Source organism: Anolis carolinensis, chromosome 3, assembly GCF_035594765.1.
Source record: "Anolis carolinensis isolate JA03-04 chromosome 3, rAnoCar3.1.pri, whole genome shotgun sequence".
NCBI classification, from domain to species: domain Eukaryota; kingdom Metazoa; phylum Chordata; class Lepidosauria; order Squamata; family Dactyloidae; genus Anolis; species Anolis carolinensis.
Window position 1 is genome coordinate 204,023,849 of NC_085843.1, and position 23,428 is coordinate 204,047,276.

At 41.1% G+C, this 23,428-nt stretch overlaps 1 protein-coding gene across 2 annotated transcripts in view; it reads left to right on the forward strand.

The window, feature by feature from the left end:
• The first annotated feature begins 6,796 nt into the window (after positions 1-6,796).
• inpp5a (inositol polyphosphate-5-phosphatase A) overlaps positions 6,797-23,428 on the forward strand; it is a 330,149-nt gene continuing 313,517 nt past the window's right edge. For both annotated transcript variants that reach the window (XM_008106714.3, XM_008106713.3), the window contains exon 1: positions 6,797-7,613. In XM_008106714.3, the coding sequence (XP_008104921.1) occupies positions 7,539-7,613 (75 nt within the window). In that variant the 5' untranslated portion in view covers positions 6,797-7,538. The remainder of the gene's footprint in view (positions 7,614-23,428) is intronic.

Below are 23,428 nucleotides of genomic sequence, written 5' to 3' on the forward strand. Positions count from 1 at the left end.
GATTAGATGAACCAGTGGTAGTCACTGCAGTTTCCACAGTTTCCTCACTTTTCACCTGCAGTCCAGGTGTGCATGTTCTGGGGTCTTCATCAGTTCTCAACCTGCTGCCTTCTTGTCTTCAATATTTGGCTTTTTCTTTTTTGCCATGTACTTAAAAATGTTCAGTTGCTTTGATGGATGTTTAGGCATCTTCTAGAGTCAGGTGGATGAAAGGGAACACTAACAGCAATTAACAGGCCTTTAAAGCCTCAGAACAGCAACTCAAGCTAGCAGACAATTGCACAGTAAAGAATACCCATAACTGCTTTCATGCCTTCCTTTCATACTCCAGTGGGATGAGCAAAGAAGGCAGACCTAAGAGAGAGCTCTAAAAGGAGCCTTAGGCTGATCTACACTGCCACATAAAATCCAGATTATCTGCTTTGAACTGGATTATATGACAGTGTAGACTCACATAATCGAGTTCAAAGATGATAATGTGGATTATCTGATTTGACAATCTGGAGTACATGGCAGTGTAGATCCAGTGTCAGAGTCTGGCATGAGGTTTGAAACCAAATGGAGTCTTTCACAAATACGGTAGAGTTCTGGTTATACAAGATAAAGGGGCGGGCCCAATCTCGGATAACCGAACTGCCCTGATAATAGGGAGGCCCTATTATCCCTCCCGGCAATTCAATTTAGGGAAGCACCCTGCGATCTCTGCTGCTATCAACGCTCGCGGGGTGCTTCCCAAGGAGCAAGGGCTCACTGAGGGACGTCCCTCGGCGAGTCCTCACCCCTTGGGAAGCACCCCGCGAGCATTGCTAGGCAGCAGCGATCACAGGGTGCTTCCTCCTCCTTCTCCCTCTCCTTCTCTCAAACTTGAGAGAAAGAGAGGGAGAGTGAGGGGTGCCCCCGGAGGTGCCTCGAATAATGCGGAGCCTTGGATAAACGGAGCTCAAATAAGCGAGGCTCTACTGTACTGGCAAAGGCTTAAGTTCCAATATGAGACCTGAAACAAAGTGGCATCCTCCAAATAGATTTGTAAAGGTACAATGTCAAAAATGATTCCAGAAACAAAATGAAGCCCCCCCCCCCAATATGCAGGCTAAAGCCTATGAGGCCTCCAAATATACTGTCAAGACTTAAAACCTAACATGAGGCCTGAAACAAAACAGACCCCCTCAATATATTGGCAAGAGCTCAAAGCATAGCATGAGGTTTAAGCTTAACTCCTAACATGAGGCATGCAATAAAATGTAGACCTCAAGTATTGTGGAAGTTGAAGGGTGTGTGTATGTGTCTTCCTCTGAGGCTGAGAGAGTGCTTCCTCACTTAAGTCATGAAGCATTATTTTAAAGGAGTTGTCTGAAAGCTTCCTCTGTGGTCCAGCAATCATGACTTGAGACTGAGACAGTGTGAGTCACGCAGGCAATAATTTATTAAGATAATTTGAAGCTGTATTATATGATCAGTGTAGACTTATACTGTATTATGCAACTGCATTAAATGTGTCCTCTGACCTATAACACAGTTTCAAGCTACATTACATGGCAATGAAGATGAAGCCTCTATAAAACATCACATCACAGATACATCAAGGAGGCTATTTATCTAAGCAAGTGCTTTCTTTGAGAGCCAGCATTATATAGTAGTTTCACTGTTGGGTTATGACTCTAAGTAACAGAGTTCAAAGGCCTGTTCACCCATGCAAACCATGGGCAAATCACACTCTCTCCGCCTCAGAGAACAAAAGCAACTAGCAGCCAAAGAAATCTTGTTTAGGAAGTCCTGTGACAGATTTGCCTAAGGGTGAAGTTGGAAACAACTTGAAAGAACACAAGAACAACAATTTGGTTTGTAACTGCCATATATATTTCTTTCCTAATTGATGTATTCAATATGACTTTAGTCTTACACCTTAGTTCAAAGCAGAAATCCAGCGGATTCTTGGTATGTGCATGACTTTGGATCTAGAACCCACCATGGATACCAAAATCTATGAATTCTCAAGTTCCGTTATATATAATGGCGTAGTAAAATGCAGAATCCATGAAATAAAGCTGACTGTACCAAATAATCTTATTGAAGTTCTAGCACTATTCATGCATGAAATGCATGCAAGTCCCACATGAATTATAGGGACAAGAGTACCACATGACATCTATGCATGAGTGACTCCAATATGCCCCTAGCTGAATACAGAGTTAGCCATATGCTTTGTATTATTCATAGGGGCTCTTCCATAAAACTATGTATCACGATGTTTGTTCCTGGGTTCTAAATGTCATTTCTTAATTGGTTCCATCATAAAAACACGAGAAAAGTTTATTGAATTGAGAAAACTTTATTTTTGCGGAACATCCTGCAGCACATTTTGCTGTAGTTTTTCCCTGAATATCTCATAGAGTCTCAACCAATTCAACATAGTTTGTGGCAGCCACAAAAACGAAGTTTCTGGAGCATAACAACTACTTTCAAAGTAGTTGTTATACTAACAGGATAACCAGGAATACATTTTTTTTCAAATTTTGTTTAGGTAAAAGTTTTTCCCTGATATTTTTTTTTTGTATAAATTTTTATTGTGATTTTCGAAACTTTACAGCGAAAGTGTGAGAACATAATGTACATGAAAGTAAGGGAGAGAGAAAAAGTAAACAACGAAAATAGGGGGAAAAAAGAAAAAGGAAAATATATATAAAAAAATAATAAAAATAATACATATATATTTGTTGACTTCCGTTCTTCTTTCTTTCCTCCAAGTCTTATTATTATTCGTATATCTTAATTTTTATATAGCGATTACAATTTCCTCTATCTATCTGCAACAATGCGTCTTGCTTTATTTCCCTCCTTTAAGTAGTTATCAACCATTCTCCAGTCCGTCTTTTTAATTCCTTTTCCGTTGCTCTGCCTCATCAGGTAAGTCAATTTGTCCATATTCCTTATTTCCATGACTTTGTCCAACCAGTTTTCCTTAGTAGGAATTATCTCTTGTTTCCAGAGTTTGGCAAACACCATTCTGGCCGAGGTTTTTCCCTGATGTTAAGTCCAGTCATGTTTGACTCTGGGGATTGATGCTCATCTCCATTTCTAAGCCGAAGAGACGGTGTTGTCCGTAGACACCTCCAAGGTCATGTGGCTGGCATGACTGCATGGAGCGCGTTACCTTCCTGCCTACTGATCTACTCACATTGGCATGTTTTCGAACTGCTAGGTTGGCAGAAGCTGGAGCTAACAGTGGGCGCTCACTCCACTCCCGGGATTTGAACCTATGACCTTTTGGTCTACAAGTTCAGCAGCTCAGTGCTTTAACACACTTTGCCACCGGTATGTAACAAATTTTGTTACATACGCATTATTCATAGAGGGCTCTTTCACAATCAATATATCCTATATGAAAATGAGTTAAGATCCAAATGGACAGATTTTATTTCTGAGTAGACTGGAATATTTAACATACAAGGGCATACATTGCCTTGGACATCTTGGGAGTGTCTTCGGATTAAACTTGCATAGACTTGTACTGCAAATAGGTGTTTGGCTGTCAGAGAAGGATCCTTTTGTTTATGCACAAAGCTTCCTGGAAACTCACATTTTTGTTCTCCACTGTCATATTCACAACCATGTTATATTAAAAAACAATCTCAGCAGTGGTGTCATCTGTTTATGCAGAGGCATCTAGAGACCTGATGTCCTGCTCTGGCCTGGAAGTTTTCTGGGTGCTATGTTGAAATGGAGACATAATTTCTCAATATTATCAGTACATTGAAATCTAAGGCTGGAGCCTTTATATGCACACACTCACCTGATAGTACATTAATTGAACCTATGCATCTAACCATGTATAGTATTGCCCTCTTAAGGATTTGATCCTGGGGGCATCTTACTGTAGGACAGATGCAATTAAACATCACTTTAATTGCCATGGCTCAATGCTATGGAAGCACAGCACTTGCAGTTTTGGGCCCTGCCTTTCTCCTGTACCAAGGCGAGACTCAAAGCAAGGTTGTGTGCAAATATGAATAGATTAATAGGTAGTGCTTCAGCGGGAAGGTAAAGATGCTCCATGAAGTCATGCCGGCCACATGACCTTGGAGGTGTCTACGGACAACACCGGCTCTTCGTCTTAGAAATGAAGATGAGCACCAACCCTCAGAATAGGACACTACATTTAATGTTGGGAGGGAGGGCTCATATAATCCAGATTAGAGCAGAAAACCTGAGATCAGATTCAGGGATATAAGGCCTTTCTGGAAGGGCCCTGAGTCTCCATGGCCAGATAATCTGGGACAAGAAAATAATCTGGGATTAGATCCTTGGCAGTGTGGCAGAGACCTTGGATCTTTAAAATCTGCGCTTTTTTCATTTTTTAAACTGTGTTTCTAGCCTATTAAATGCGGAGGGCTGACTAATAACAGAGCTCTGAGAAATCAGAATGGTGAATTTATCGCCATTATTTATATACTACTTTTCCCCAAATTTGCAAAGCTAATAGTCAAATGCAAGGAAGGCTATATAGAGCAAGTATACTTGAGGGTTATTGTGTGTATACTTGATGCCTTCTAGGGCCCCTTCCACACAGCTATATAACCCTGAATATAGAAAATCCCACGATACAGTAGAATCTCGTTTATCCAACCTTCGCTTATCCAACATTCTGTATTATCCTACGCAGTTTGCCATTTAGTAGTCAATGTTTTTGTAGTCAGATTTTCAATACACTGCGAAGTTTTGGTGCTAAATTCGTAAATACAGTAATTATTACACAATGTTATCATGTATTGAACTGCTTTTTCTGTTGTAAAACATGATATTTTGGTGCTTAATTTGGAAAGTCATAACGTAATTTGACATTTAATAGGCTTTTCCTTAATCCCTCCTTATTATCCAACATTTTCGCTTATCCAATGTTCTGCCGGGCCGTTTATGTTGGATAAGTGAGACTCTACTGTATCTGCTTTGAACTGGTATATCTGAGGGCCCTTTCACACAATCATATATCCAGAAGGAGCCCCCCATGGCGTAGCGGGTTAAAGCCTTGTGACTTGAAGGTTGGGTTGCTGACATGAAGGCTGCCAGGTTCGAATCCAACCCAGGGAGAGCACGGATGAGCTCCCTCTATCAGCTCCAGCTCCATGCGGGGACATGAGAGAAGCCTCCCACAAGGATGGTAAAACATCAAAGAAAAAATCCGGGCGTCCCCTGGGCAACGTCCTTGCAGACAGCCAATTCTCTCACACTAGAAGCAACTTGGTGCACGTTGTGTATATATATATATATATATATATATATATATATATATATAGCTCCTGACGCAATATATATATACACACTAGCTTTGCCTAGCCACGCGTTGTTGTGGCTTATGGGAATCCTTTGTTGGCCAGGTGGAATAGCAGTGAATAGCCTTGCAGTCTCAAAGCTTGGCTGTTTCTGGAGTAGCTGGAGCTGTTTGTTGTATGAACGTAAAGGCATGGATGAAGGGTTGTGCTGCCAAGTTTAGTGTTTCTGGGATGTGTAATTTTGTTGTTTTGTCCTAGGCCGAAATATCATTACCCTTTTATATATATAGATATATATACAGTAGAGTCTCACTTATCCAACATAAATGGGACGGCAGAATGTTGGATAAGCGAATATGTTGGATAATAAGGAGGGATTAAGGAAAAGCCTATTAAACATCAAATTGGGTTATGATTTTACAAATTAAGCACCAAAACATCATGTTATACAACAAATTTGACAGAAAAAGTAGTTCAATACGCAGTAATGCTATGTAGAAATTACTGTATTTACGAATTTAGCACCAAAATAAAATGATGTATTGAAAACATTGAGTACAAAAATGCGTTGGATAATCCAGAATGTTGGATAAGTGAGACTCTACTGTATATATCCCAGAATATTAAGGCAGAAAATCCCACAATATCTGCTTTGAACTGGGTTATCTGAACCCACACTCAGATAATGTGGGATTTTCTGCCTTGATATTTTGGGATATACCGTGTTTCCCCGAAAATAAGACAGTGTCTTATATTAATTTTTGCTCCCAAAGATGCTCTAGGTCTTATTTTCAGGGGATGGCTTATTTTTCCATGAAGAATTCACATTTATTGTTGAACAAAAATTGAACATTTATTATATGCTGTACAGTAGTTGTCATCATAATCCAGCATAACCAGACAAACTGGGAATCCTATCATGAATTTCTTGTTACTACCAATATTTCCATGTACAACACTCTGTGGTACTTACATTTACCGATCCTGCATGCTCTGGTGTTCATTGGGCATGCTTCCAAACAAAAGCTTTGCTAGGTCTTACTTTCGGGGGAGGCCTTATATTTAGCAATTCAGCAAAACTTCTACTAAGTCTTATTTTCTGGGGATGTCTCATTTTAGGAGAAACAGGGTATACAGTAGAGTCTCACTTATCCAACACTCACTTATCCAACGTTCTGGATTATCCAATGCATTTTTGTGTGGAAGGGCCCTGAGTCCACACTGCCATGTATTCCAGTTCAAAGCAGATAATGTGGGATTTTATCCAGATGTGGAAGGGGCCTAGGAGATGGCTTATGCTTTTAAAACAGGGTGTCAAGCTTATTTTACTGAGGGCCACATTGCCCTTATGGTTGCCTTATAGGGTCTGCTTGGAAGGGTCCCAGTTTAGGACACATTCTTTCTTAATTCAAAGCACGTTTCTTTTTCTTTTTAACCTTTCTCTCCGAAGTGGGCCCCACTCGGTATCGCCCCTTTAAGACGAGCCGTGTCGGGTCCGTGACGTCAGGCCAGTGTCGCGGTTCTCGTCGCGCCGCCTCTCGGGCTGTTATTGCAGGCAAGCAGAGCGAGAGAGAGAGAGAGAGAGAGGAAAGGGAAAGGAGAGGGGAGGGGCCTTTGCTCCGCTTGCATCGGTCTCCCATTCCATTTTGCCTATAGGAGCCAGGACGCTGCCAGAGCCTATTCTCTCTCCGTCTCTTTCGAGCCCATTCTTCCTCCCCTCCATGCATAAGGAGCCTACTACCACCACCACCAGCAGCAGCAAAGGGAGCTACAGCAGCGACTTCCCAGGCAGGAACCCTCCAGGGCTGGCGATCTGAGCCTAGGGGGCAACAGGAGACGAACCGAAGCCAACAGAGGCAGCCGGGTGCTGATCCGGCTCAAGCATGGGGAGGAGACGGCGCTGAGAGAGCCCCCAGAAGGGGTGCCTCTGGCTTGGAGACCCATCAGACCCTCTTCGGCTGGGAGACTCGAGTGGAGGGATCCAGGAGGAGGAGGAGGAGGGCCCCCTCCCCTTGCTCCAATCCCATCAGATCCCTCCTCCAAACCTCACTCCACTTTGATAGGTTCTTGGAGTTGTGCCTTTCTTGGCAGGGCTGAGTAAGACCCCCCCCTTCCCACTCTCATCTGAACTTCCTTTGGACTTACTTGCATGCAGCTCCTCTGCCTTTGGGACTTCATCATCATCATCACTCTTCCTGGGCTACTGTCTCTTTAAGTAGATATAATCTCTACTCATTGAGAGAGGCAACGATTTGGGGGGCCCCCAAAGCCATGGCTGTGAAAGGGGCAACCGCCCACACTGGGGTCTTGCTGGTGACAGCCAACGTGGGATCCTTGTTTGATGATGTGAGTATATATTTTAAATTATTTGTTTTGGGCGGTGCATCTATAACTTCAACCCTCCAGGTGTTTTGGACTACAACCCTCACAATTCCTAACAGCCGGTAGGCTGTTAGGAATTGTGAGAGTTGTAGTCCAAAACACCTGGAGGGCTGGCTCTTAGGAATTGTGGGAGTTGTAGTCCAAAACACTTGGAGGACAAAATTTTGCCCATGCCTGATCTATACTGTAGAATGAATGCACTTTAACAGCCAAGGCTTCATGCAATGGAATGCTGGGAGTTGTAGTTTTGCATCTACTATTTATTTAGGTTGGTTTTCCCCTGACGTTAAGTCCAGTCGTGACCAACTCTGGGGGTTGGTGCTCATCTCCATTTCTAAGCCAAAAAGCCGGCGTTGTCCGTAGACACCTCCAAGGTCATGTGGCTGGCATGACTGCATGGAGCGCCCTTATCTTCCTGCTGGAGCGGTACCTATTGATCTACTCACATTTGCATGTTTTCGAACTGCTAGGTTGCAGGAGCTGGGGCTAACAGCGGGCGCGCATTCTGCTCCTGGGATTTGAACCTGGGACCTTTCAGTCTGCAAATTCAGCAGCTCAGCGCTTTAACACACTGCGCCACCTCTATATTTATATATTGCATTTCTCACCCCTGGAGGGGGGAAATCAAGGAGGTTTACAACATATTACTGGCAAAAATCCAGTGCCAACATGCATATAACATATAGCTATGAATTAAAATTATTTAAAGCCATTAAACATATGCATACACCACATTTAAACACAATGGCAAAACATTACAAAAGCCTGATATAAATATTAAAATCAACAAAGGATTTCCCCTGGGCAGAAAGCAGCCAGACCTTGAAGCTGAAAGGCTATTCAGTGCCCCGCGAATACCGAAACCCGTGGATGCTCAAGTCCTGTGGTGTGCAATGCGGCAATGTTTATAATGAAACCTCCCAATAAAGGATTCCCTAGGCAGAAAGCAGCCAGGCCTTAAAGGTGAAAGGCTATTCAGTGCCCAGCGGATACTAAAACCTGCGGGTGCTGAAGTCCTGTGGTATACAATTGCGCAATGTTTATAATCAAACCTCTCAACAAAGGATTCCTCTGTGCAGGAAGCAGCCAGACCTTGAAGCTGAAGGGCTATTGAATGCCCCACAAATACCAAAACCCACGGATACTCAAGTCCTGTGGTATACAATGGCACAATGTTTATAATCAAACCTCCCAGCAAAGGATTCCCCCAGGCAGTAAGCAGCCAGATCTTGAAGCTGGAAGTCTATTCAATGCTAATCAAGTGATCAATTGCAACACTCACACTTGCCTCAAACAGACCAGAGTTCTTTCTCTCATTCTGGGCATTCCACAGATATATAAGCCCCACTTGACTAGTTTCCAACATACCTCATTATCTCTGAGATTCCTGCCACAGATGCAGGCGAAATGTCAGGAGAGAATGATTCTGGAACATGGCCATACAGCTCGGAAACCTCACAGGAACTCAGTAATTCCGGCCTTGAAAAGCCTTCGAGAACACATTTATAATCAAAGCTTGTGATGGGAATTTTTTTTTTTTTTTGCACACCGCGGGTAGTTGAGTCCTTGAATTCAGGAACCCGTGGATACAGGGGTCCGGCTGCATTTTCCCAGAATAGAATAGAAAAGGAGAGGGAGGTCTTGTCTGCCTGTCTATGTCTGGGTGGGCTTTGGATGAGGTCTCCCCCCTGGTCCTAGCGCCCGTCCTATTCTAGGCTGCCTTTCCAAGCCAGTTTTTTTTCCTGGGGATTGTCGCCTTGCGCGTCAGAGCGGGGATTCCCTTTGAGCCGGGAAAGCGGAAGGAAGGCGCTGCTAAGCCTGCTTCGGACGAGCCTCTTTCGCCCTGCCCCTTGGCAAGGAAGGACGGGCAGAGAGGGCGAGAGGGAAAACCCTCCCTTCCCTGCTCCCTCCTTCCTGGGTTTTTTGACTTCCGTGAGTGGCAATAAGGGCAGCAGTGCTTGCAGAGTGCCTCCCAGCACCTCGATCTGTCCTCTTATATCTATATTTCCTTTTATTGAATATCTTGTTAGGATTGCACCTCTCAGAATCCCCAAAAGTAACTTTCCCCACCTTTAGGGTTGCATCTACACTATATAATTAATTCAATGCAATGAAATCATAGCACTTGTAGTTTAACATGGGCTTTAGCTTTTTCTGACAAAGAGCTTCACCAAACTACCAGGTGTTTTGGACTACATGCTTCTATAGCTTTTGAGCCATGACAGCTAAAGTGGTGTCCAATCTGCACAAATTCGACAGTGTAGATGCACCCCAGGACCATTTCCCGTCATTTTTGCATGTGTGTATACCTTTAAATTGCCTGTCAATTTATGGCAACCCCAGGAATTTCATGGGTTTTGCTCATAAGCAGTGGCTGATCCGATTTAATGTGTTGTCAAAGGGATTCATGGCCGGAATCACTGGGTTTCTGTGAGTTTTCCGATCTGTATGGCTATGTTCCAGAAGCATTCTTTCCTGACGTTTCGCCTGCATCTATGGCAAGCATCCTCAGAGGTTGTGAGATCTGTTGGGAACTAGGCAATTGAGGTTTATATATATGTGTAATGTTTAGGCTGGGAAAAAGAACTCTCATCTGTTTGATCCTCCCAACAAAGGATTCCCCCAGATAATAAGCAGCCAGACCTTGAAGCTGAAAGGCTATTCAGTACTGATCAAGGTGGCCAATTGCAGCATTCACACCTGCCTCAAACAGACAAGAGTTCTTCTCCCACTCTGGACATTACACAGATATATAAATCCCACTTGACTAGCTTCCAACAGACCTCACAACCTCTGAGGCTGCCTGCCATAGATGCAGGCGAAATGTCAGGAAATAATGCTTCTGGAATATTGCCATACAGCCCGGAAATCTTACAGCAACCCAGTGATCCCATTTAAGCTTCTAAGACCAGACAGGATCTGCTGTCTGCGTAATGTAGGCAGGCAGCAGCACATACTAACTGATCCCCAGGTACAAGTTGAGGCCCCTTTTACACTGCCATATAATCCAGATTATCAAATCAGACAGTCCACGTTATCTGCTTTGAACTGGATTATATGAGTCTGCATTGCCATATAATCCACTTCAACTGAGTTAATCTGGATTTTATATTTATTTATTATTTATTAGCGACATTTATATCCAGCCCTTCTCACCTCGAAGGGGACTCAGGGCAGTTTACAAATTATATATACATAAAATATATTATACTATTAGTATAGCACAATATAAGCACTATATATTATTATATTGTACTATACGACTATATTGCAATATTATTAGTAATATTACATGTAATATAAATATACAATTATAATAGTGTATTATTATTATTACATTGTATTACATCATAATGATATTATTATGATATGGCAGTGTAGGGATCCTTCCACACTGCCCCTATATCCCAGGAACTGATCCCAAATTATCCATTTATATCTGGTTTTCTGGCAGTGGGGAGTCATATATTCCAGTTTAAAACAGATAATTGGGGAAGGACCCTAGAAGGGGCTTGAGTATCTCTTATCTGAAATGCTTGGGAAATACAGTAGTTTGAATTTTTTTTCAAGATTTCAAAATACAGTAGAGTCTCGCTTATCCAACCTTCACTTATCCAACATTCTGTATTATTCAGCGCAGTCTGCCGCTTGCCTGGATCCATAGTTTTTTCTCTAGGCAGCAACGCGCAGCAGGCCAACATGCCCCCAACAACAACACAAGTGCAGCCACACTCCCAAACAAGTGGCAGACTTGTAAAACATGATGTTTTGGTTCTTAATTTGTAAAATCATAACATAATTTTACATTTAACAGGCTTTCCCTTAATCCCTCCTTCTTACCCAACATTTCCCTTATCCAACATTCTCCGGCCCGTTTATGTTGGATAAGTGAGACTCTAATGTACCCATATTTTTAGAGAGGTAAGATGATGATGGCGCTCCATGCAGTCATGCCAGCCACATGACCTTGGAGGTTTTTTTTTTTTTTTCCATGTCAGGAGCAACTTGAGTTGCTTCTGGAGTGAGAGAATTGGCCGTCTGCAAGGACGTTGCCCAGGGGACGCCCGGATGTTTTTTTTGATGTTTTTACCATCCTTGTGGGAGGCTTCTCTCATGTCCCCTCATGGAGCTGGAGCTGATAGAGGGAGCTCATCCGCACTCTCCCCAGGTGGGATTCGAACCTGGCAGCTTTCAGGTCAGTAACCCAACCTTCAAGTCACTTAGTCCACTATGCCATCTGGGGGCTCCTACCTTGGAGGTGTCTATGGACAACGCCGGCTCTTCGGCTTAGAAATGGAGATGAGCACCAACCCCCAGAGGCGGACATGACTGGACTTAACGTCAGGGAAACCTTTACCTTTACTAAGATGATGATGATGATTATCTTTATTTATTCCCCACTTTTTCTCTCCGCAAGGAGATTCAAAGCTGCTTATATGAAAAACATTTCAATACAGTTTGAAATCTATAAATTCACAAATTAAAACAGAATGAAATATCATTTGTATTTTAAAAATCTGTTAAAATATCTTGGAAATGGGACCCAGGACTCAGTGGAAAATCTGTTGCTGTTCTCATTATAAGCATAACCTGAAGGGAATTTTTCAATGCAGTATTTTTCATAACTTTCTGCATGAAACAAAGTTTCTGTACGTTGAAAATTAGAAAGTCATGGGTGCACCTGCACTGTAGAATGAATGCAGTTTTGACTGAGTTTTAACTGCTATGGCTTAGTACTATGGAATCCTGGGATTTATGGTGTAGTGAGACATCAGCACTATTGGGCAGGCAAGCCTTTGCAAATCACAACTCCCAGGATATGATAGCATTTAGTTCAAGTGGTGTCAAACTGCATTCATTCTACGATGTTGGCCCCTTCTACATTGCCCTATATCACAGTTTCTGATCCTAGGTTATCTGCTTTGAACTAGATTATATGTGTTTCTACTGCTAGATAATCTGGGATAAGCAGATAACCTGGGATCAGATCCTGGGATATAGAGCAGTGTAGAAGGGGCCTACCTTGTAGAATGAATGCTGTTTGATGCCACTTGGAACTAGATGCTATTGAATCCTGGGAGTTTACTTATAAATATCACTATTTCAGCTACCCGTGTGGTCAACTTTGGCTTTTGCCCGGAAAACTCACAGCAACCTAGTGATTCTGGCCATGAAAGCTTTCAACAACACATTATATAATGTTTTTGAATGGTAAATTCCGGTAGGCTCTTGAAACTCTCATGGATCACATGCATGCCTCTTAATTTCTTGATCATCCACTTGATGCTTGTGACTGGATTTTTTAAAGCTAACTGTATTGGAAAACAAGTTCAAAATAATTTGTAGAGAGGAAAAAAGTTTGGTCTCTTAAATTAGATCTCCAGTGCTTCCTTTGCATATCAAACATAGTTTGGTGTCCCAAATGAGCTTCACAGGGCTACTTTTGTGTACATGCAGAGCCGGCCCTAGGTATTTTTCAAGTGTAGGCGAACAGAATTTTGGCGCCCCCCCCCCCCCAACCAATCACTGAAAAATAAAAGCGTTGGATAAGCGAAAATGTTTGATAATAAGGAAGGATTAAGGAAAAGCCTATTCAACATCAAATTACATTAAGATTTTACAAATTAAGCACTAAAATATCATGTTTTACAACAAATCAACAGAAAAAGCAGTTCAATACCTTGCGGAGGCAGGCCACAGGAGACAAGGAGTTGCCTCGATGGCGCCCCCAACAAGATGGCGCCACAGGCAAATGCCTAGTTGGCCTGGTGGTTGAACCGCCTCAGTGTACATGAGAAATACTGGGTGACCCATTAATCTGGCCTTGCTAAGAATGGGTTAGATTTTGTGTGTTTGAAGCAATGTTGTGATTTCGACTGTCCAAATAGAGATGCAACACAAAACCGGCATTTGCATTCATGTTTATGTCAGTTCAGGGTCCTTGTGTCTTGCTTGCCTTTGATTCAGCCAGTGACTGTTTTTTATTGCAAAGAAAAGTGGATAAAAATACTGTAATTAGAAAGGGATAGACAGTTTACCCTTTTCTGATATTCCTTCTGAAAATTTGTATTTGAAAGGAGAAAAAAAAAACCAGGAAGAGGAGTTAAATTAGCAGATTGATGGCTTCGTATAAGATGCATATGTAGGAACTGGATGATAATTACAAACTATGTAGTAAGAAACGGATGATAAAGTTCATTTTTCTCCTTTCTGTTGTGTCCACACCTCAATTTCTGTTTTGGTAATTGAATAGCAGGTGCAAAAATCACTTTTGCTTGATGTTGTGAGTTATGTCAGTTTCTCCAGAGTATTAGCCTATTTATAGCATGTTTTCCATTGTACTGTCCAAAATCCAGAAAAAAATGTAGAAACTCTGTTCCACTGTTGGGCGAGGATGTATTTTCTGTATCTAGAAATTAATATCTTTTAAAGGGTTTCTCTTGCACAGAAAACCCTTCAGGTTCTCAGGTCCTTCCCCGAAATAGTTTTTGTTTGGTTAGGTAAAGGTAATCCATGTGGTACAAATACCTATTTAAATTATTGCTTCATTGTTCCTGGGAACAGTTTTAGAACAGCTGATTTGGCATCATGGCTTCATCTAAGTAAAGTTGGTCAGGTCCAGGCTTTGGTTAAAAAGACATCTGGTAAAGTTTTTTTTGCTTTGAAGGAAACATATATCATGTATAAACTTTTAAAGTATACCGATACATCAATTTTGTTGTAGTTTTATTTTATTTGTTACAGACCTCTCCTCGTGGCTCAAGGCAGGATACAACACACCTTAAACACAATACCATTAAAATACATAGTACAAAGATTTAAACATAATACTAATAGAATGTCAATTTATCATCCATTGTTTAAAACTGTAAGAACTGCAGTGGCACAATGGGTTAAACCTTGTGCCAGCTGGACTGCTGACCTGAAGGTTGGGTTGCTGACCTGAAGGTTGTTGCTTCAAATCTGTGCGGTGAGGTGAGCTCCCGCCTGTCAGCTCTAGCTTGCAGGGACATGAGAGAAGCTGCCCAGCAGGATGATAACACATAAGGGCGTCCCCTGGGCAACGTCTGTGTAAATGGCCAATTCTCTCACACTAGAAGCGACTTGCAATATGTTCTCAAGTCTCTTCTAACATGGTTAAAAAAAGTTTAAAACTGACTCGGTAGGCTTACCAATGTAATCATCTGCACAAGGAAACTACTTTCTTCAGTGCTGGTTTGAAACTGACTTAAGTGGTCAGTGCAGATGTGCCCCTAGTACACTGTGGTCTCTTTGAGTAATTTTAAGATTGTAGTTTATATAGCTTGATGCCAGAAGTAAAATCCACATGATCATATCCTGGCAGAGATAAGACCAATTTAGGAAAGGAGTCTCACTTCCATATATGTGTGTTTAGAAAAGCTGGTTTGTTTAAATGCCTTTTCTCCAGGGGATGTGTAAAGTCAATACTTTACAAACTGAACATTTATAACTTGAAAATAGGGTTTTGTTCCTAGATCATGATGAATCATGTTCTCTGCTCTGTCACTAATATACTGATGCATTTAAAATACTAGGCATGGGAGGAATAAACACAGAACTGGAAGGCTGTGTCTATGCTTGAAAAATGGGACTCCCTTATGGTAGGTTATATGGTTAGGGTCTGAGACTGGCCATTTCCCACTTTCCATCCAGTGTATACTCTCCACTTTCTAGTCAAGAGGCAATAAATAATGTTTGTGTTCTTTTCACTTTCCATCATTTAAAAAACCTTTCATTTTCTTCAACATAGCATAGTTTCAGTCAAATGCTTTTCACCATGTCTTCGAAATCTGAAAAGTGTTAGGAAAAGAAAGCTTCCACTGCTCTCATTCTCACAAGAAAAAAAATTAAAAAGTCTTCCTGTTGAATTTTCCGTTAAGCTATCTTGGAAATATTAAGAAATCAAAGAGTGCTGTAGGATCCTTCCACAAATCTATCCTATTTCCAGAAGTGGTCAACCGGGTGTCTCCAGAAATTTTACACGTAAGCCATGAAAGTAACACCTCTCTTCCTCCCGGTATGTCCCCAGTGTTTGCTATTAAGAAGCAGAATTAGAAAAAAAAAGTTTTTTTTGTTTTACAGTTCCCAGAATGCTCCAGTGGCTGAATATTCTGGTTGAGGTTTTTTTTTTTAATGTATGGCACAAATGTACAAATGTACCTTTTTCAGATTCTGCACACTCTTCACTATGGGTCATGTGAGTTGTACTCTCCCAAAAGTAATTTTTTTCAAGTTCTTCTGAAAGTTAGGCTATTATTCAAATTAAATTTCTGTTTAGCTGTCATTTATAAAGCTTTAGTCCTGTGTTTACATTTGTGGAAGTCAGTAATTTGAGATTGTGGCCATAACCTCATGACCTTTGGCATTGTATTTCTTGAGCGATCTATCTATCTATCTATCTATCTATCACAAAAATAAGGAATTATAGGATGCACACACACACACACGTGTGTGTGTGTGTGTGTGTGCGCGCGCGCGCACGCATATGTCCCCAATAAAAATGTATCCACACGTAGCAGTTTAAAATTCTGGAAAAAAAGTTTTTGTATCCCCCTCCTGAAATGTATACACAGGATTAGAGATTATAATATTAGAGAAGTGCCATGAAAGTAAAAGAGAAATGTTTAAGCAGGGTTTGCAATTCTGTGCTTCAGCAATGCGAGCAGTGCATTGCTACGCAGAGGTGACAATTTGAACTACTTACATACAATTGTAATTTAAGAAGGAGTTCATAAATCTGATGAAATCATTACTACAAGATTAATTGTTCAGTTGGTCTTCAAATAATCACTGTAGCAATTAAGAGTTGTACATGTTTGGGGATATCCTGTATTTAGGTGTGTCTGTGAAAGAGTGCGACATCAAAATAATGGTCTAAAAATCTTTTGTGCAGTGCCAAGTGGCTACGGAGACAGGCTTATGCATCAGCATTTCGAAGGACTGAAATGGGGAGCTGCAATGTGGCATATAGATAGATAGATAGCCCTGTTAAAGTTCTGCATATGATTTCTGACCTAAAACCTTGGGCATTCCTGAAATACACTATCTTATGTGTGTTACATATCAATCTAGCATGGTTGATAGGGTGGATTCATATTATGAGAAAATTTAAAATATAAAAACTTTGTTTTATAATTTTTTTTTTAAAAAAAGACTCCATTTTGAGTTGGGACCTGATTTTTCTTGTTTTGAAATTGGCCGTAAATGAGGTTCATATAAGGGGGCTCACTTGACAATATTCAACTTAGGAGGGTTTGTTGAATGTCATGCTTCCATTATGGAAGTCTGGTTAATCCCAGATATAACTGTTTAGAAAATCTCACCAAAAAAAAAAAAAAAAAAAAGAAAACTGGACGTTTTTATCTTTTTATTCTCGACACATAAAATCTTGAGCAGTTTTGTAGAATTTTAATGACCTCAAAATATTGCCTTTTTGTGGATTTCGTATTTAGTATAATTGTTTGTGGAGCTTTTTGTGCATCAGAGCATTCAATCTTTGGTCCTAAAGTGGTACAGGCTGCGTGCGGACTTAGTCTTTTAGTAAGAATTAGATTTCCTTTGTGAACCCATCAAAACATGAAGATGCCAAAACTGAAGCAGAAACGATGTGTGAATCAGCATCATGTCACAAATGGACTGAGATGCCAGTCCATTTATTTTCCGTGGATGTAAATGAATCTGTCCTGATTCTAAACTGGAACCAGTCTCCTTCTCCCATTCACCAGTTTAAGCTCTGGACCAGCAGGTTCTGCATCAACAGATCTTGGCAACAGGGTCTGAACCAGAGCTTGCCGATTGCTGATCTATATAGAAATGCCTCTGGAATGAGTGCCACTACAAATTTATACTCTGTAACTTTCAAGGGTGCCATGGGAAAAAATAAAATGAAATGAACACTTGACAAACAAGTGAAATATGACTGGTGTGAGGAGTGTTCAGCTTCTTTAGTGTTGCCTGTAAATTGACTAGAAAGTTTCATTGCCCAGGAACATACTGTTCCCATTGTTATCTAGAAGGCTGGTAATTCCTGGCTTGCTGAACCCGATCTGAATGCTTCTAGCTACACAATCCCTTCTGGTTATTCTTACGAGCTATTCCTTAGTGATCTGCAGGAATATATAATGCCATGCAGAGACTTCAAATCAAATGTTACTTTATTTGAATGTGTAATTTGCTGTCTGCACTAGAATGCGAGGAATATAGATTGGCGATTATGTATTGGTGCTCCATGCAGTCATACCGGCCACACGACTTTGGAGGTGTCTACGGACAATGCCAACTTAGAAATGGAGATGAGCACCAACCCCTAGAGTCGAACACGACTAGACCTAATGTCAGGGGAAAACCTTTACCTACCTTTACCTTTCCTGTGTATGCTTTCTTGGGAATATGTTCCCAAGAAAGTGAATGATGATTTACTGTCCTATAGATTTATTTGGCGTTTACTTAAAATTCTTAAAACAAGAGGTCTAAAAATGGAAAATAAATTTCATCCAAACAATCTAAAATTTTTCTCCATTATTTTTTCTTCTTTCTTACTGTTGGAATTAAGAGTGGAAAACGAGTAGTTAAATATCTGAAACTAAGGAATACAGTAATTGGGGATACATTCCCAGCTGGACCATGATTTCACGAAACTGTGGATAGGATACAACCAACTGTCTCCATTCTGGTCCCAGCATACCATAGTTTCATTGGAGGATCAGGAGCAGGGGTGTCAAACCAGCCTTATGGTTTCCTTCAAAGGGCCATTTGTAATTGTAAGACTTTATAAATGTAACAATGTTTACCTTACATTGAAAGTTTTAAAGCCACATAAAATGACATAGTGAGTTGGATTTGGCCCACAGACCTTTTGTTTGACATCTGTGACCTATCGGTTCCTTGTTATGTATTCTATCTTTTAATTGGATATGTCCTCCATTGTAATTTTTATGATTACTTCCACGGATCTAGAACACATGTGTCAAACACAAGGTCCGTGGGCCGAATCCAACCCATCGTGTCATTTCATTTGACCTGCGAGGCGTTAAATGCCAGGGCAAGATAGTTATATTTATACAGTCTTAAAATTACAAATGGCTCTTTGAAGGCAGCCATTAGGCTGATGTAGTCCTCGATCAAAATGAGTTTGACACCCCTGATCTAGAGTGACAATTTCCCTCCTAGGCATAGGTAAATGAAACCATGGGTGTGGGTTCTGCAGTTATGGGGTCTTACTGTACACTTCTATGAAGTGAAATATAATTTTTTTCTTAGTCATAAATGCTACCATTTTACATGTATAAATTGCTTTAGTTGTTCCTTATTGGAAGGTGGTACTCACTTCACCTATTTAGGCGATCCCTCACTGTCCGAGTATGATGGCATTCCAAATGTAATATCTTGGAGGTGACCGTGGAACCCTATTCTTGATCCACGTTCTTGCATAGTGAGAACATTGGCTTCCAGGTGGAAGGCGGTCTCGGTCAGGGTTGGCTTGATGCACCTTCCTCTTGGCACGTTTCTCCCTTTTGCCCTCCATTTGTGCATTTTCAAATTCCACAGCACTGCTGGTCACAGCTGACCTTCAGTAAGAGCGTTCATAGGGCCAGGGCTTCCCAGTTCTCGGTGTCTATGCCACAGTTCTTAAGGTTAGCTTTAAGCTCATCATTAAATCTCTTTTCCTGTCCACCAGCATTACGTTTTCCATTTTTGAGTTGGGAGTATAGTAACTGTTGTAGGAGATGGTGATCGGGCATTCAGACAACGTGGCCAGTTCAACGGAGTTGATGGTGTAGGAACAACGCTTCAGTGCTGGTGGTCTTTGCTTCTTACAGCACACTGACATTTGTCCACCTGTCTTCCCAAGTGATTTGCAGGATTTTTTTTTTTGGAGGCAACGCTGATGGAATTGTTCAAGGAGTTGAGTGTGATGTCTGTAGATGGTCCATGTCTTGCAGGCATATAACAGGATTGGAAGGACAATAGCTTTATAATCAAGCACCTTGTATCCCTATGGATGTCTCGATCCTCGAACAGTCTCTGCTTCATTCGGAAGAATGTTGCACTCACAGACCTCAGGCGGTGTTGTATTTCAGTGTTAATGTTGACTTTTGTGGAGAGGTGGCTGTCAAGGTAGCAAAAATGGTCAACATTATCTAATATTGCACCATTAAACTGTATTTTTGGCATTGTAGAGGGATTGGCTGGTGACTGCTGGAAGAGCACTTTGGTTTTCTCGATGTTCAATGAGAGACCGAGCTTCTTGTATGCTATTATGTGTTTGAGATAAACTGAAGGCTTTTACTTTCAAATAGAGAACTGCTATTTACTTTATATGAACAGATCACTACATTGGAAAGATGCAACCACATTTTTGTTTTGCTTTCTTTACAAGTTTAAGTTTAACATGATTCTGCCATTATTTCATCTCATCAATTGTTGAACAAAATGATGTGCTCTGTGTTGTTGTTTTATGTTTACCCTCAGGTTAACACACACAGAGAAATCAAAATAGTGACCTGGAGGATGTAATGTGTGATTATTTGCATTACATCCTGATTTGTAAAAGAGGCAGCTCTTCCTCTGGGAAACTAAATAAACACTTGTCATTCTCTGCTCTTCCTTGTGTGGGCTGCAGCTGCAATATGAAAAAGAATTGACAATGTATGCTTACAGTCCATTTGCATCTATCTATTCTGTGCAATATTTTCTAACGAAGAGTTAAGGAACCTTTACCCTTCTCTGTATTTGGGCTACAAGTCAGCGGTAAGAGCTTATAGGAGTTCTAGCTAAAAACATCTGGAGGGCTAAGAATTTTCCACCCCACTCTAATGTGTGCTTTGGTTCACTGGAGATCTTAATTAGGTTTACCTGAGAAATGAGATTTGCAGAAGTGCACAGATGGGTAACTCTAGCCAGTATCCCTTAATTATAGAGGTATTTCTCAAATTCTTGATCAGAGGTCCTGAATGTACATGTGCCTTATTGTGCACTGTTCCTTTGATTGCCATTGCAGCTCAAGTATGTCTGTATATATACAACTATTAGAAATATAGATGTACATTGCACACAAACAGCAGCTGACTGGAAGAAGCTTTGACACAGCTTTGACACAGTCTAAATTAATTTCACCCTTTGTTAAATTCTCCTTCCATTTCCAGTAATATGATACCGCATTTAATTTGTGCATCAGTTCTGATTCCTTCCACTTTGATACTGCCCTGAGGATCTGGCCTTGAAAGTAGTCAGTCTTGGGAAAACCATAGAAGAGAGTCTTACGAAACATTTAAGGCTAACATTTATGATACCAGAGGATTTAATTGAGCTGTGGTTAGTGAAAAACTATGCATTAAAGTTGTTAACCTTTAAGGTACTATGAGATGTTTTATTTTTCTCACAACACAACAGTGCTATATCTTTGGATATGCTTAATGGAATGTGAACTTTTATTTGGATAGATTCATTATCACATATAATTTAAAGGATTGGTCCTTGTCTGATTTTTATTATAGTTAGTCCCTGCCTGTCTTTCATGCTTGATTTCAAAGTGCTGCATGAAGGGTTCTGAGGCAGTCTTCCTTCCAGGCATTAATGAGACCTAAGATGAATGTGATGTCTCATGGGCCATGTAGTCCCGTTCCTAGTACTATTGTGGCAGACGAAGAGGAAAACTTTGGTTTCCCACCGATTCAGCCAGAATCGGAGCCCCTGCACCTGCAGGATGTTTGCCCTCAAGAAGTCAGCCAAACAAGCCTTGGGCAGAATTCTCCCCCGTTCTCTCGCCGGGATAATTATAATCGAGATAGAGGCGCTAGGGAGGCGAATCGCCGAAGCGCCAGAATCGCTGCCAGACAATTAGCTGATTAAGCCTGTTTCCCTTGGGAAATCTTAAGGAGTCATACATCTGGACACAGCTTGGGTTTCACTTCTTGTTCCCCAGGGAAAGTGTTCCTTGGCGGGAAAACAAGATCCTATATAGCTGTTTTACCGCAAGGAGATCCTTGCGGAGTCAATTCGTCAGCTTCGGGAGTAAGATCGTGTGTGGACTACGCCACTCCAGTTCCTTGTTTCCAGGACCTTGTTCTAGTTCCAAGCCTGCCTTGTTCTTCGGACCTCGCCACGGACCTTGTTGCTTCTTGCTTCTTGTTGCCTCGTATCAAGTCTTGTTTGCCAAGAATCTAGTTTGTTTTCCAGCCTTGTTGTCAAGCTCCATTGGACTAAAGGACCTTGTCATTTCCCCACACTTTGCTTGGCAAAATGTGTGTTTCGGTTATTGGATTATAACTTTGGACTCTAATATCACATATTGGACATTGCTTTTCTGGACTATATTTGACCTTTCCTGAAAGGTCTACTTCTGAACTTCATTCTTCACTTGTTTTTATTGACTTTATATATTCCTTTAATAAAGATATTAAATAGAATCTGGCCTCTGCGCATGGTTATTGGTGCTCCGTAGCCTGGGTCCTGACAGTACACTGTAGAATTAAATTATTTTGACACCACTTTAACTGCCCCAACTCAATGCTATGGAATTGTGGGAACTCTAGGGTTTGTTTTCCCCACCATAAAGTCTTTAGCCTTCTCTGTCAAAGAGTACAAAGAGTGCTAGTCTGCTACCGAGCTGGCTTTATCTTATAAAGCCCTATACGTGTCTGGTCCAGCTTACTTCTCCAAACGCATCTCCCTTCATAAACCAGTTAGAGTGTTAAGATTGGCAGGGGAGGCCCTGCTCTCAGTCCCACCACATTCGCAGGTGCAATTTGTGGGGACGAGAGACAGGGCCTTCTCGGTGGTGGCATCCTCTCCAGAGAGATTGGATTGGTCCCATCCCTCCTGGTATTCAGGAAACAGCTCAAAACTTGGCTTTGTAAGCAGGCATTTGATGAATGACACCAATACGCAAGCAGCTAAAGGAAACCATGGGATCAATGCAATGTTTAAATATCTTAATTCTTAATGTTTTAGTGTATTCTGGTTATGCTGATATTTGTTTAGTTTTCAGTGATTTAATTTCTGGCTATACTGTATGTTATTGCTTTTAAACGTGTAATGTTCTTTTATATGGATGTGAGGCATTGAATCTTTGTCATTTACTAAGTTGTGAACTGCTTTAAGTCCCCTAAGGGGTGAGAAAAGTGGTATATAAATAAATAAATACTAGTGCCTTACCAAACTACAGATTCCATGGGTCCATAGCATTGAGCCATGGCAGTTAAATTTGTCAAACTACATTAATTCTTTTTTTGTGTGTGTGTGTGTATAATTTTTTATTGTGGTATATGAGAAACAACAACAAATTACAGTCTTAGAAATTCAACACTCAAAATACAAGTTTTTTTTCTCCCCATTCCCCCTTGTGAAGCACCACCCATGACTAATTTTGTGGCTTTGGATAGGAGAAAATAATAATTTTACAGGGCAGGTCTATACTATGTTGAAGAAAGAGGAGACAAAGGGTAGTGATATATTTTATACATGTTCCCCTGGGAGAGGGAAAGCATATCATCAGAAAATATAAAGAAATGCCCGATAAGTCCACAGAATCCTTGGAAAAAACATCAATGTCTGCTGGCACTGATGTCACAGCTTGCCATACATGGAACGCTCCAAAGAACAAATGCAATGTGCTCCTGTGCCCCCCTTCCTTTGCAATACACATCACACAAGATGGCCCTGTATTAGTCCTACCATTCTACCATATCTAATGCAGGAATTTGAGTCCACAGTACACACGAAACAGCATCCATAGAACTTCATAAGCAGTTGACTCG